Raw genomic sequence first — 15,175 nt, 5'->3', positions numbered from 1 at the left:
TACATGGAAAGTGCACTGTGTCAGGCTTCCAGTCCAGGTTCTGCAATTTACTAACCATGCTTCCTTGACAAGAGATTTTAGCTGCCTGGGACTCAGATTCGTCTAATACAATCATCTCTGTCATGCTTCCCTCCCAGCAGATTAGAGAGAACAAATGACATAACGCATGTGGAAGCACTTTAAAAATTGTAACATGTTTCCTTGTGCAGCTTGGCCAAAAAAAAAAAAATTATGATATGCCACTCAAATGTAAGGGATAATTAAGAGATTATTATTGAGTACACAGACAACCTTGTTTATTTCAAGCATCTTAGCCCCTTGACATATGTGAGGGATATGTCCAGAGACCTCGTCAAATTCCCAAATTGGATACCTCTAATAGTACATAATTTCTCCCATAAAATGCCATAATGTGTCACTAAAAAATGTAAGTGACCCTTTAAAATATTTAATGGGAGCTGGCTGGTTAGCTCAGATGGTTAGAGCGTGGTGTTAATAACACTAGGGTTTAGGGTTCGATCTCTGTACTGGCCAGCTGCCAAAAAATAAATAAAATAAAACATTTAATGATTATATAAACACAGGAATAAAACTATTTATAAAGATGTAAAGTTATTTGTAAATGTTGTATGGAGGACTTGCTGAAACTCTCCTGTGAATCACCTTTTCTTTTTATTTTCGCTGAATGAGGAATGAACTCTGCTCTGAATTCCACAGTCCCTTCTTTACAGGTTCAAAGTTCCCTATTTTCTGTCTCAGAAACATTGCTTTCTCAGGCCTCTCCACTTTCTCTACACTTCTGTCATAATACCAGTGTTTGGCTTTCTGTGGGAGGCCATTTTCACAAAGAAACAAGACTTTCTTTTTAGCCATTTTTCAAGGATTACAAAGTACTGGATAATAAGAGTCATAAGTGACACAAATTTATGCCGTGATTTGTAGCATTTGTAGCAAATGACAATTGCTGCATGTCATGTGCATTTAGGGTACTCAGGGAGTTTAGATCTCTGAGTTAAATCCTTTAATGTCATGGTTCTATGGCAGAAAGTAGAGATTCCTTTAGTCTCCACCTTGCCCAGTGATTTGAGCAGTCTGGCTCCATAAAGTTCCTGGAAAGATAGAATTGAAAGATAATAGAATATTTCCACGAACTTTTTGAAGTACACCCGTATAAATTTTTTGAAGCAAAGGTCGCATCTTCTCACTCTTCAGATTCCTCTCCAACAGTTCCCAGTGTCTGGTGTTTTCATGATCATGTAAAAATTATTTATAGAATTGGATGGAAGCATTCACTGATTGTTTTTTCTACTGAGCGTACTCCTCTTGGTTAGAAGCAGAATGATATAGTAAAAGAGCAGAGTTCTCGTCGGCCCTGGTGTGACCTTGGGTCAGTCGTTTTTCTGCTAGTCTTCATTGTATGCTCCTGTACATGGTGCGGCGGGGGGGGCTGGACAGGATAATCTTTAAGACCATGGTTCCCAAATCTGGCCTGTTACCTGAAGATCTTAAGAGATACCTGAGCTCCTTCCAAGAAGTTCTGATTCAATTCATAATCTCAGTTTATAGCTTCACAACCATGTGAGGTAGTCGCTATTATCTATCACCCGCATTTTACAGGTGAGGAAAGTGAAGCTAAGAACAGCAAAAAGAACAAATCAAGTTGCTGAAAAGGTTATGCAATTAGTACAACTGTTAACTGGTCGAGTGGAGATTCCAACTCAGGCCCAGCAACTCCAGATCCCACTGTCTCAATCACTATGCTAGATGAGACCTTTTCAGAGAGCTTCTGGTGATTCTGATGATTAGCCAGCTTTTAGAAAAGCTTCCCAGAGGCCGAAGCAGCTCTCACTGGGTACATTTGTTTGAAATGTATGACCCATCCCCCTCCAGTATTTCTGGAAAGAAAATCGTTCAGGAACAGGACTATCGGAGGGAATGAGACCAGCAGCTGGACTTCTTAGAGGCATTTCAGCTTTCGAGCAACGTCCCAGTCCACTCTGCGAGGTTCCAGGTCTCACAGCTAACCCGACTTGGGAACCAAGGGAGCCTTTTTCTGTACACCTGGCACTTCTGGTCACGCCTGGTTCCGCGAAACTCCAATCCCAAACCTGTTCACCATGATTGACTTCGCCTCGGAGCAACTATAATTGGCCATGGCGGACGACTGCTCCGCCTCCCCAGCGACTCCGCCTCCCTTTCATTCTGAAAGAACGAACCTTGGCCTGGGTGTCCAATGAGAAGCGCCCCCACCCCAAAGATCCCGCCTCTTTCGGCGCCGACCCCGCCCCGAGGGCGGGAGGGACGCCCGCCTCCTGAGGAAGGGTGGTCCAGTCGGAGGGCTCGCTCATCCGGAGAGACGACAGCCGCTCCAATCCGCCGGGCCTCGCGCGGAGCCGCTCCGCCCCGCCGCGCCCCTCCCCCGCCCTCAGCCGGGCCAAGCGGCGGCAGGGCTAGTGCGGGCCTCCGGGCGGCGGCGGCGGTGGCGGCGGCGGCGGCGACTGCAGACGCGGCCTGAGGGGAGCGCTGGCACGCCGCCCCGGGCGTGGGGCGGCGCTCAGCCCGGGCTCGCCCTCGCCGGCAGGCGCGTCCATGGCCCCCGGGCCCCGGCGGGGCGCGGCCGCGGCCTGAGGGGCCATGTCCGGGGTGGTGCGGACCCTCAGCCGCTGCCTGCTGCCGGCCGAGGCCGGCGGGGCCCGCGAGCGCAGGGCGGGTGGCGGGGCGCGCGACGCGGAGCGCGAGGCCCGACGGCGCAGCCGCGACATCGACGCGCTGCTGGCCCGCGAGCGGCGTGCGGTGAGGCGCCTGGTCAAGATCCTGCTGCTGGGCGCGGGCGAGAGCGGCAAGTCCACCTTCCTCAAGCAAATGCGCATCATCCACGGCCGCGAGTTCGACCAGAAGGCGCTGCTCGAGTTCCGCGACACCATCTTCGACAACATCCTCAAGGTGACGCGGGGGGCTCCCGTGCCCGCGGCCGGCCCCGCCCCACACACCTGTGCCCAGGTGGGGCACGGGAGCGGCCCGGCCGGCCGTGCCCGCGATCCCTTTTGTCTCCTGGGTTGCGGCGCCGGCCTGGTTCCCTCCATTGTCCGCTCACCGGCCCGGCCGCTCCGACCGCAGCCCGAGCGGCCCGGTGCCCCCAGCCGGCTCGGAGGGGCAGCTGCGGGGAGCCGGCCGGGGATGCTCTCTTTCTGTCCGGCCTGCACCCCTCCGTCGGCCTGATAGCTTTGCCTCTGCCCGTTCTCGGGTGCGTGGGAACGGTGGAAGAGGAAATTCGCTGGCCGACTTCTGGGGATTTGGAGGCGGGGGGTGTCTTAATACTGGAGAAAGCCCCCTTCTGGGCGCATCCACGCAGGATGGCATCTCCCCGTTTCCCACTTGCAGCTTCGTGGGGTGAGGGAGCCTAACTAGTCCTGCCCTCCAACAAACTCAGAAGAGCAGTGTGGACTGAAGAGGGAACCAGCCACAAGTCTCTCCTTTTAAACGTTTAGTAGGAAAATTTCGTACAGAAGTAGAGAAAATAGAACGGACTGTAATGTACCCAGCCCCCCAACTTCAACAATGATCAATTCTGCCTCCCCGCCCCCCCGCCCCCGTGATCGCGAAGCAAATCCCGGGCATTGTATGGTTGCATTAGAGAACATTTTAGTATGTGTCGCTAAAAGTTAAGTCCTCCTTTTAAAAGCATAACCACAGTACCAAAATCAAATCTCAAAATCAGTAATAATTCCTTAATGTCATCAAATAACCTGTCGGTGTGCAAGTTTCCCCCGTTGTTACATAATTGTCGTTTGAATCCGCGTACAAATCCGTACTTTGGGATTCATTTTCAGGTTCTCCTATGTCTTGCTCCCTTATTATTTTTTGCCATATTTGTGAAAGAGACTGTAGAGCTGACAAAGTCTGGGTTCCAGTCTGTCACTATTGTGAGCCTGTGCTAAAGGGCCCCAAAGAAGAAATCTGGAGAAAACTGATGATGAGAGAAAAATACAGTCTCTCCTGCACCTAGATAGGTTTTTTTGTTTGTTTAAGTTTCTTGTCTCTACCCTTTCTTTGCCCCCTCCCCACTTTTTCTCAAACCCATTTTATGGAAACCAAGTTACAGGTATGAGGAAAGTTATCCCAAAGCAGAGGTAGAGAGGTTTCTCATACAAGGAAACCTACCTGGAGACTAGATTTTATGGTGCCTGAGGGATTTTAAATTTAGCAAAGGGCTGTAGAAACCCAACTGGTACATTTCTTTCACTTCAACCATAAGGAAGCTCCAGGCTGGGCAGTGCAGATGAGGTCAGTCCTTACTGGGATTTCTGTGCTGGAACCCTGGGCTCCAGACTACCAGGCCAGTATTTCTACTTTACATATTTGTTATTAAACTATCTCATTTTAATAGAAATAGCTCTTTTAGGATTGTGATGGAAAGAAAATAATTTGAATGATAAAACATGTCTTTCCTTTTCACCTCTTTCAAAAGCCTCTTGGTGAGTCAGAGCTCTGGCCAAATAAGTACTTCATGAACTAGGTGCCCAGTGTAACCCACTAGGGATTGGTTGTGTGTTTAAAAATTCCCCTCGTCTTCTGGGGTAAAGTGCATTTTATTGTCTCTCAGGGCCTGCTGTCTAGCTTCTTTGTCAAAGACCCTGATTTTATTTTTGCTGCTTTTCTGGACCTCATAACCTGGCAGGCAGGGAAGTGTAGAGACTTAGCTGATTACTTCTCAATTTCTTTCAACTCGGGAGGTAAATATTTAGAAACATAGAAAATATTTAGAAACATAAAATCTTAGATCTAAATCAGTATATTAAGTGCGTGTTAGAAAAATCAGTCTTAACCTTTCCCAATGCATATAAACTTTAACTTTACTGACTTTCATGTCAATAGAAACAAGATTTGTTAGTTAATATTCTATTTTCCTTCCCAACTTCTTTACTCATTGTAGTCCCATATTAAACTCACTTTATCTGCTGTGGCCATTTCAGTAACTAGTTAGAAATTCATCTTTCAATTTAAAACCAAAAATTCTTCCTTTCCCCTCAACCCCCCATTTTTATTTGGACAGATCACTTTGGGAAGAGACTTTTTAAATAAATTGCTTTGTAGTGGCTTTAGTAGTGGACATTTGAATGATACGGTTCAGGGTAATACTTGTGTCTACATAGAGATTTAGTGTTAACGGGTTATTTTTTACATTGCACCAGGTCTTTTCATACAACGGCATTTAATTTTCATAATGTTCCATTTGGTATTGCTCCATTTAGCCAATGAGGAAATTGAAGATAAAGAGTTTAAAATCTGCTCAAGGTCAGCTACCTAATTAGCAGCAGGTGGCAGAGCTGGGCACAAAATCTGGTCTTTTTTTTTTTTAATTAAACTTTTAATTTTGAGATAATTGCAGTCCCATGCAGTTCTAAGAAATAATACAGAGATCCTATGTACCCTCTACCCACTTTCCCTCAATGGTAATATCTTGTAAAACTATACAACAGACTTACAGCCAGGATATTGACATCGATACAGTGAAGATACAGAACATTTCCATCACTAGAGGGATCTCTCATATTGCCCTTTTATACCTCCTTCCTCTCGCCTCTCCTTTCTGACCCTGGCAATGGCTAATCTCTTCTCCAATTCCATAATTTTGTAATTTCAAGAATATTATGTAAATGGAATCATGCAGAATGTGACTTTAAGGAATTGGTTCTTGTCACTCAACATAATTCCCTGGAGATACACTTGAGTGGTTGGGAGTATCAATAATTTATGCCTTTTTATTGATGAGTAGTATTCTGTGGTATGGATTGAACTACAATATACCATTTAACCATTCATCTCTTAAGGACATCTGGGTTGTTTCCAGTTTCTGCCCATTATGAATAAATCTTTCCTGAACATTCATGTACATGTTTTTGAATGTACATAAGTTTTTATTTATCTGGGATAAATGCCCAATTTCTGGGGTTGTATTGATAGTTGCATGGTTAGTTTTATGAGGAACTGCCAAACTGTCTCCAAAGTGGCTGGATGTACCATTTTACATTTCTACCAGCAATGTATAAGAGATCTACTTTCTCTGCATCCTTTCCAGCATTTGTTGCTGTCACTATTTTTTATTTCAGCCATTCTGATAGGTATGTAGTGATATCTTGTTATGGGTTTAATTTGCATTTCCCTAATGGCTAATGATGTTAACATCTTTTCATGTGCTTATCTGCCATGTATATATACTTTTTGGTGAAATGCCTCTTCATGTTTTTTACTCATTTTCTAATTAATTAGATTTCTTGTTTTTTTATTGTTGAGTTTTGAGAACTCTTTATATATCCTAGATACTAGTCCTCTGTCAAATATGTGGTTTGCAAACATTTCTTCCCAGTCTGTAGCTTGTCTTTTCATCCTCTTAATAGGGTCTTTCACACAGCAGAAGTTTTTTGTTTCAGTGAGGTCCAGTTCATCAATTTTTCGTTTTATGGATCATGCTTTTTGTATCAAGTCTAAGAACCCTTTGCTTAACCCTAGATCCCAAAGATTTTCTCTTATTTTTTTTCAAAGAGTTTTATAGTACTACATTTTACGTTTAAGTCTATGATCTATTTTGAGTTAATTTTTTATAAGGTATGGTTTAGGTTGAAGTTCATTTTTTTCTGTCTGTGGATTCCCAGTTGCTCCAGTGCCATTTGTTCAAAAGGCCATTCCTTTCCCTTTGAATTGCTTTTGTGCCTTTTCTTCCACTTTTTCTTTTTCAAGATTGTTTTTGCTATTGTAGGACCTGTGCCTTTTTCCCATATTAATTTTAAAATAAGCTGTCTATGTCTATAAAATACCTTGTTGGGATTTTGATAGCAATTGCATTAAACCCATAGATCAATTTGGAGAGAATTAATGTCTTTACTCTCTTGAGTCTTCCAATCCATGAACACAGTATGTTTCATTTATTTAGGTCTTTGATTTTTTTCATCAGCATTTTGTACTTTTCAGCATGTAGTTTCTGTACATGTTTTATTAAGTTTATACCAAAGTATTTTATTTTCTTTGAAGCAATTGTAGATGATATTGTGCTTTTATTTTCAGTTTCTACATGCTTGTTATTAGTGTATAGCAATGCACTTGATTTTTGTGTCATGGTCTTGTGTACCATGACGTTGCTGAACATAGTGGTTCTTAGAACCTTTCTGTGGATTCCTTGCAATTGTCTACATAGATCATCATGTTATCTGCAAGTAGGGATGGTTTTATTTCTTTCCCAGTAGGTATGCCTTTTACTTCTTTTTCTTGCCTTATTACAATGGCTAGAACTTCTAACATTATGTTGAATAAGAGTGGTGAGAATAGTGATATCTTCTGTTTCTTTACTGATATTGGTGATTTGTGTCTTCTCTCTTTTTATTTTTGTCAGTCTTAGAGATTTGTTAATTTTATTGATTTTTTTTTTCTGACCAAAAGGAACATTTCGTTGATTTTTCTCTATGGTTTTCCTGTTTTCAATTTCATTTATTTCTGCTCTTTATTTTTTCTTCTTTCTACTTGTTTTGAGTTTATTTTGCTCTTTTTTTTGTAGTTTCTTGAGGTAGAGACTTAGATTATTTATTGAGACTTTTCCTCTTTTCTAATATAAACATTTTAAGTGCTATAAATTTCCCTCTCAACACTGCTTTAGCTCTGTCCACATATTTTGATATGTTGTATTTTCATTTTTGTTCAGTTTCATGTGTATTTTTATTGACTTCTTTGATGTGGATTATTTAGAAATGTATTGTAGTTTCCAACTGTTTCGAGATTTTCCTGTTATCTTTCTGTTACTGATTTCTAGTTTGATTCTGCTGTGGTTAGAGGACATACTTTATATGATTTTAATTCTTTTGAATTTGTTGAGGTTTGTTTTATGGCCCAAAATATGGTCTGTTTGGCATATGATCTGTGGTCCTATGTTCGTGAATGTTCCATAGATACTTGAAAAAAATGTGTATTCTATTTGGTGGAGTGTTCTATGAATGTTAGTTAGATCCTATTGGTTGATAGTGATGCTAAGTTCTGTGTCCTTGCTGATTTTCTGTTTAGTAGTTGTATCAGTTGCTGAGAATGGGGTGTTGAAATCCCCAGCTATAATCACAGATTTGTCTGTTTCTCCTTTAGCTCTACAGGTTTTGATTCATGTATTTTGTGGTTCTTTTGTGTGGTGCATAACTATTCAGGATTATGATGTCTTCCTAGTAGATTGACCCTTTGTCATTATGTAATGTCCCTCTTTGTCTCCAGTAATTTTCTTTGCTCTGAAGTGTACTTTATCAGATATTCTAATATAGCCACTCCTGTTTTTGTTCATTTGTGGTTTATGGTTTTTTTATCCCTTTACTTTTAACCTACCCATGTTGTTTTGAAGTGAGTTTCACGTAGACAGCGTATTGTTGCATCATATTTTTCTAATCCACTTTGCCAATTTCTATTAATTAATTTGTATATGTAGATCATTTACATTTAAGGTTAAGGTTATTATTAATATGTTATGGAATAATTTACCCTTTTTTGTTGTTTGTTTTTTGTTTTTTGCTTGTTTCTTTTATTTTTACTTTCCTGTGGGTTATTTAAATGTTTTTAGGAATCCATCTTGATTAATTGGTTGGTTAGTTGATTTTTGAGTATATCGCTTTGTATTGTTTTCTTGGTAATTGCTCTAGGTATATAATATAGGTATGTAACTTATCCCAGTCTACCAGCATTGGTGTTTTATGACTTTAAGTGAAATGTAGAAACTTTACTTCCATTTAGGTCTCTTTACCCTCCCCTCTTTTTAAATATAAATGTCTTAGTATTTCTTATTAGACTTTGAGCACCATATCAGGTGGTTTTACTTCAATGATCAAATATGACTCAAGAAGCTCATAAGGAGTAGGATATTTATATCCTCTATTTACCCATTATATTTACCCTCTTTTACATATTCTGATGGTCCTCTTTTCTCTTTTCCTAACATTATGAACGTATGGAAATGATGGTCTTTTCTTTCTGAAATTCTAAGCTTTCTTCTGTTACCATTTTCTTTCCATTTAGAAAACTTTCTTTAGCCATTCTTTAAGGATAGGTTTACTTGCAACAAATTCTTTTAGCTTTCCTTCATCCAAGGATGTCTTTATTTCCTCTTCATTCTTGAAGGATATCTTTGCCAGATATAGAATTCACAGTTGACAGTTCTTTTCTTTTAGTATTTGAAAAATGTGCCACATTCTGCTGGCCTCCATGATTTCAGATGAGAAATCTATTGTCATTTGAATTGGTGTTCCTCTATAAATTGCTGTGTTATTTCTCTGTAGCTGCTTTTAAATTTTTTCCTTTGTTTTTAGTTTCCAGAAGTTTATGACTTGTCTTGGCATAGTTTTCTTTGTGTTTATTATATTTGGAGTTTTCTCAGCTTCTTGATGCTGTACATTTATGTCTTTTGCCAAATTTGAGACATTTTCAGCTGTTATTTCTTCAAATACTTTTTCAATCACACTGTCTTTCTCCTCTCCTTCTGGGACTCTGATGATAGGACTGTTAGCTCTTTTGTTATGGACCTCTGGATTCCTGAGACTGTTGCCTTGTTGAGTGGGATTGTAGCATCAGCTCCCCTCTGGGCCTGGCTGATGTCAGGGAAGGAGAGAATGGTAGCAGAGTGAAAGCTAGCCTGCCTCCCACCCCTTTCTTCTGCCTCATTGGTCCTAGGTGAGGGTCAAGCTCAGTTCCCCACTGGGCCCTGCTGACTACCCCAGTGTCAGCAGGGCCCAAGGCTTCTTGCAGGCAGAGGATAGAAGATTAGATCCCTGCTTGGCCCTGCTAACACTACCTGGTGAACCACTTGGAGTGTGCCATCTGGTTCCTTGGGTCAGAAACAAGGTGGAAGATCAACCTCCCTCTCAACCCTATTGAAACGTCAGTGGGTGGTATATGGGGTTTTCCTGTTGTATTCAGCCAGAATAGGGTGGATATTGCCAAAAAGGTCTTCTGTTGTAAGATCACCATTTTCCAGATCTTTTGGCTGGAGGAAGAGGCTCTTGGAACTCTTTTCCTCTTTGCCTTTTGGTTGTTCCAGGTTGGAAGCTTCTGTAGCCCCCTGTCTTGGATAGGTAGGAGGCCGTAAGGACACCTAGGAAACTCACTGCTCTGTTGCTTCTCAAGTCCTGAGGTCCCTAAACAGCCTGCCATCTTCTTTCCACCTTCCTTCCTATGCTTCCTTGTTGTGTTATATCTAGAGCTTTTTTTTAGCTGTAATGGGATGAACCTGAGAGGAATGAAGCTACTACATCTTGGCAGAAGTAGAAGTGTCCAGGGCCGAGCCCGTGGCGCACTCGGTAGCGTGCTGCGCTAGGAGCGCGTCGACGCTCCTGCCGCGGGTTCGGATCCTACATAGGAATGACTGGTGCACTCACTGGCTGAGTGCCGGTCACGAAAAGAAAAAAAAAAAAAAAAAGAAGAAGTAGAAGTGTCCATCATCCTAGTCTTTTGATTCCACATTCAAGGCTCTTCATCACAGCTATGCCTGAATTTGAACATACGATTCCTTTGACTTTATTATGTTGCATCATCCTCTACAATTGATTATTTGAATGTACTAGTTACTTTGACTTCCTCTACATATTCCTAGTAACACTTTCTAGTTTATTCTTTCTATTTTTATAATCTTAGAGATGATACTCTCTCACTTCCTAAGTGCACTGTCCTCAAAGTTCATGTCTTTGGTGTTTCTGAAATTGTGTAATAATGCCTCTGGTGATAATGTATGCCCAAACCAGCTTGGATTTGTCTCACAGTGGTTCCACTCCCCGATCTATGTGTGATGCATTAAATTTCAAGAGTATTTTTAATTACTGAATTTCATATCCAATTAGAAGTGAATAAAAATGTTAGCTGTTTAAAGGTTCTTTGTTACATGGACTGGAAATCATGATATCATCCATATAATAATTACATTGGTATATCATTTAAACACTCGAGATATATCTGCCTATGTGTATATGTATTGCTGATTTTAGAAACTTTTTGGATTAGATGATTAGAATGGGTGGTCTCTTGTTGACACTGATACAGAAGAATTAAATCCAAGAAAATATCCAAGGCATTGTGCTAGGATATTTAATGAATACTGCCCAGTCCCTACCCTTTAGGCACTCTGTCAAGCTGGGGAGACAGTTGCACAAGTAACTTTAGTACAGAGTATGAATGTGTACCATGTTAAATGCCATTGTAGAGGTAGAGAGATGATTCAGCGGGAGAACAGGGAAGATTAATTCTGGCTTAGGTATCTGAAAAGCCTTGTCAAGGAAGTGTGATTTGAGCTGGCCTTTGAAGGCTCCATTGGATTTCAACAGATAGAGAAGAATACAGAAATGAAACCATCTCAATGCTATACCTTTGTCCATCGGTTAGACAGAAAATTCTAATAGGTAGAGATATTAAAGAAGAATCAGGGTAGGATCTAGAAGGAACTTTCTAGTCCAAAGGAGTGACAGAAAAGGAAAGAAAAGAACTAAAGGAGTGGTCATAATGTGATTGCTTGCTGCAGACTGTAGTCACAACACTCTTTAGTTGAAAGATGTGGGCCTTCTCCCTAGAAAATTCATATATGTGCATATATGTAGTTTCAAGGGGTTGCCTACAAGTGACTTCAGGACTTCAGATTAAGAACTTTAGTTGTAGAATATCTAAGATTATATTAAATTGGGGGAAATTTAATTTTTTTTTTTCCTCTAAGAATTGTTTGCTGTATAACATTTATTTTTGCTAAGGTATACAGGACTTTGAAGACACCTCCATTGCTGTTCTGTATTTTTAAGCACTTTGACACTCCTGGCTTGCAATAGTCTTTGTTTCATGGGTTCAGAAGTACCACCTTGGGCTTGATGCTGCAGTGGTTCTGCATGAGAGCAGAAGCATAAGTGTGTTTCTGGGGTCTGGGAGCACAGTTAGGTTTTCATTGCCTTGTTGGCAAATTCCATCTAAGTAAGTAAGTTTACTTTTACACTTGGACACACATGGATGGTCCTTCTGTAATGCCAGAAAACAAAAACAAAAGCAAAAACATCTTTTTCCATCAGTTAAAAAAATCCAGAGACCTCTCTGGCCATTGTTGAGGATTTTGAGCACAAGAACGATTGATCTTGCCCTCCATCTTTCAAGTTTACATGTTAATTATTTTACCAAATCATTTAAGGGGAGCATTATTTGACCTTCAGTCATCTGTCATGTGAGATTTGTAGTATAGCTATGCTTGATGCTTGATAGTGTTCTGTTGACAGCTTATAATTATTTTGTTTTTACATAGTTGAGAGTAGGTACATGGATCTTATCAGTTTTAGATGGAACTGAAGATTTAAACTTAAGGGTTATCTAGAGATGTAATTACAGGATGATCTTCAAACCAAAGAAGCTAATGTTGTGTAATGGATCTGGTACTTAACTTGCATTACCTGAAGGACAATGCCATCTGTAATGACAGGCTGGTTCACTTTATGCTTTTACTATTATAGTTTGTTTGTATTTAAACAAAAGAAATGGAGTCATCTTTGCATCTTCTGTCAAGTGGGCTAGACAAAACAGCTGCTTAATATCAAATGTGCTCTTTTAAGGTGAGCAGAGTATGAATAATAGTTGCTGACCATATGATATAGATTAGTCTTTCTTTTTTTTTTTAAAGATGACTGGTAAGGGGATCTTAACCCTTGACTTGGTGTTGTCAGCACCACGCTCTCCCAAGTGAGCTAACTAGCCATCCCTATATAGGGATCCAAACCCATGGCCTTGGTATTATCAGAACCACACTCTCCCAAGTGAGCCACGGGCCAGCCCTAGATTGGTCTTTTTGTGTGTTTCTTTTGTAAATTAAGATTTTTGTCTTTCTCTACATTAGGATAAATGTTCAGGTATATTCAAGTACATTGGTTTTACTGAATGGAAAACATATTTTTTATTCTGCATTAATATATCTGTTAGGAAAGCTAAGACTTTTGTGTTGGTTCAGTGGGATGAATCCATTTGGACTTGAGCTTTGGAAGTGCAACATCCAAACATAAGAAAATGAACAGTCCTTATTCTTGTAAATGGGTAGTAAGTAGCTAGAGAGCAGCACATGAGGTTGTTCTAGATGTCAAGGAAAAGAAAATATACCTGATGCCTACTTTCTTAAAGAAGCAGAAGCCATGTAAATGGCAACTCTTTCTGAACTTTGGCGTGTATTTTTTTGTCTGGTCTAAAACCTGTGGCACCAACTTTGTTAATGGCCCTGTTACATCAAACTGCAGCAGCAAAGACTAGCCTTAATGGATATTCACTGGTGTTATCTGGTGCACTAGGCCTTAGGTACTCAAATAACTACTTAAACTAAGCTAAGCAGAAACTGTAAGCCAAGGGAACACTCAGACTCAAAGGATTTGTGTAAACATTGTCATTACCTTGGTGGAGTGTTCTAGTGACTGTGCATGGTGTGGATTCCACTGAGCCTCCGAGGGCCTGTTTGGGGCAGTCAAATGGAGGTTCCCTGCTATAACCTGGGAAAGCCCAGGCTGGATGCTGAGTCCACAGGAAGACTTGCTGCGTAGTCCAGAGCCAGGCTCGTTGTGCTATGCTATGTATACAGTGGTGAGAAGAGACATAGTCCTCATCTCATGGAGCTTATCTGCTGGTTGGCTTCTCTGGGGACAGGGAACACAAGGGGAGGGCAGGGCAGGAGATGGAATATTACTAGTTAAATCACTTGGAGGACAGGGGAGCCCTTGCCTAGCTGAAGGAGGCCATAAGACTGTGTATAAGATGCATGGTGAGATTATCCAGGCTAATCTAGCAATATCCTGGGGTGAAAATCAGTTATTAGGATTGCTGAGGAATTTGTAACAAAACAGTTCAGTGCTCAGTTTTGGTCAAGGTCAGCATACCTCTACAGTCATTGACAAAACACCTGTGATGCAAATTGCATTAATTTTTAAGGTAAAATTTTGTTCATCTTTGTAGGCAAGATACACAACGTTCCAAGTGAAAGACTTGACATTAACTGAGGAACACAGGGTAGTAAAATCTCACCTTACTTCTGGTTTCCATTACAGGTAAAAGGGGGAATAGCTGCTTCAGGTATTTTTTTTTAGAATTTTTATAATACTTATTAAAAGTATTTTAAATTGCTTTATGTCTACATGAGATGACCAATAACTGTACATTTTTCTGGCCACTTAAATGCTTTTTCAAGGAAATGAAGTTCTGTAGTTTTAGTTTTAGGACAGGGGAAGAAAATGTTTTTCCCTGGGGTTCTGATGACTTGATTAGATAGATATAGGTTGAAGCTCTCTTTAAAGTGTGGAGTGGTATGGAACAGGAGGAGAAACACCCTGGGAGATCAGCTGTTCAGAATTGAGAAATAGAAAACTGGTCATTTACCTTATCAGTACATGTTTGGTACAACTATAAAGTAACGAGACTTTAAACAAACATACCAGGACTACCAGAACATACTAGATAAAGCAGATGTCTCATTAAAAGTAATCATCTTGGGAAGCCAAGTCAACAAATACCTGTTAAGTGTTTGTTTATGTGCTAGACACTGCAAAAGCTGCAAAGGAGGAGACAGTCAGCCTAGAAGGAATGTTACCTTCTCTGTGTATTGGGAGCTTTTGTTTTTGAAGCACCTTATCTGTTATCTTATTTGATTTTCTGAGAGCCTGTAAGGTTAGGTTGGGAGTTGTACTCTGATGGGAGGGATTTTCACTTTCCTAGCCTCGTGCTTCTCTGTGGGGGGATTTCAGCTGCCATGTTCTCTTGCCTTCTCTCTCTGTCCCTTGTCCCTCTATATTCAGGAAAGGAGGAGCAACTTGCTTGACTGGTGAGTTTTGGAGAAGGAAGTGAGCAGTCTGGGCCCAACGCCTTCTAGGTTCTCTCTTCCGGAGCCACCCTGCCCACAGGGGACATACATTCTTGTTACTTCATGCCATATGATCTAGGGGCCACCTCATGTGTGTTTATGCACCTGTGCCAGTGGGCAAGCCTACTTGGCTGCAAATCTAAAACCAAACTCTTTAGTAAGAAAGCCAGTGTTTTTTGATCTCCAACTATCCGACTTCTGTTTTGATTTCCAAACCGATTCTAGACTTGGGAGCGGAAGAAGAAAAATTGAGACTCATGAGTATGAACACTGCAGCCAGGGGCAAAAAGAGAAGATTCTAGGGCC

At 41.1% G+C, this 15,175-nt stretch overlaps 1 protein-coding gene across 1 annotated transcript in view; it reads left to right on the top strand.

Moving 5' to 3' along the window:
* The first annotated feature begins 2,491 nt into the window (after positions 1–2,491).
* The window catches only part of GNA12 (G protein subunit alpha 12), a 116,543-nt gene continuing 103,859 nt past the window's right edge, over positions 2,492–15,175 (top strand). Inside the window, exon 1 of the mRNA XM_063091417.1 lies at positions 2,492–2,943. Coding sequence (XP_062947487.1) covers positions 2,635–2,943 — 309 coding nt within the window. The 5' untranslated portion in view covers positions 2,492–2,634. The remainder of the gene's footprint in view (positions 2,944–15,175) is intronic.

The sequence above is a fragment of the Cynocephalus volans genome, chromosome 3 (genome assembly GCF_027409185.1).
Source record: "Cynocephalus volans isolate mCynVol1 chromosome 3, mCynVol1.pri, whole genome shotgun sequence".
Lineage (NCBI taxonomy): Eukaryota > Metazoa > Chordata > Mammalia > Dermoptera > Cynocephalidae > Cynocephalus > Cynocephalus volans.
This window is presented reverse-complemented; position numbering and strand designations above follow the sequence as displayed.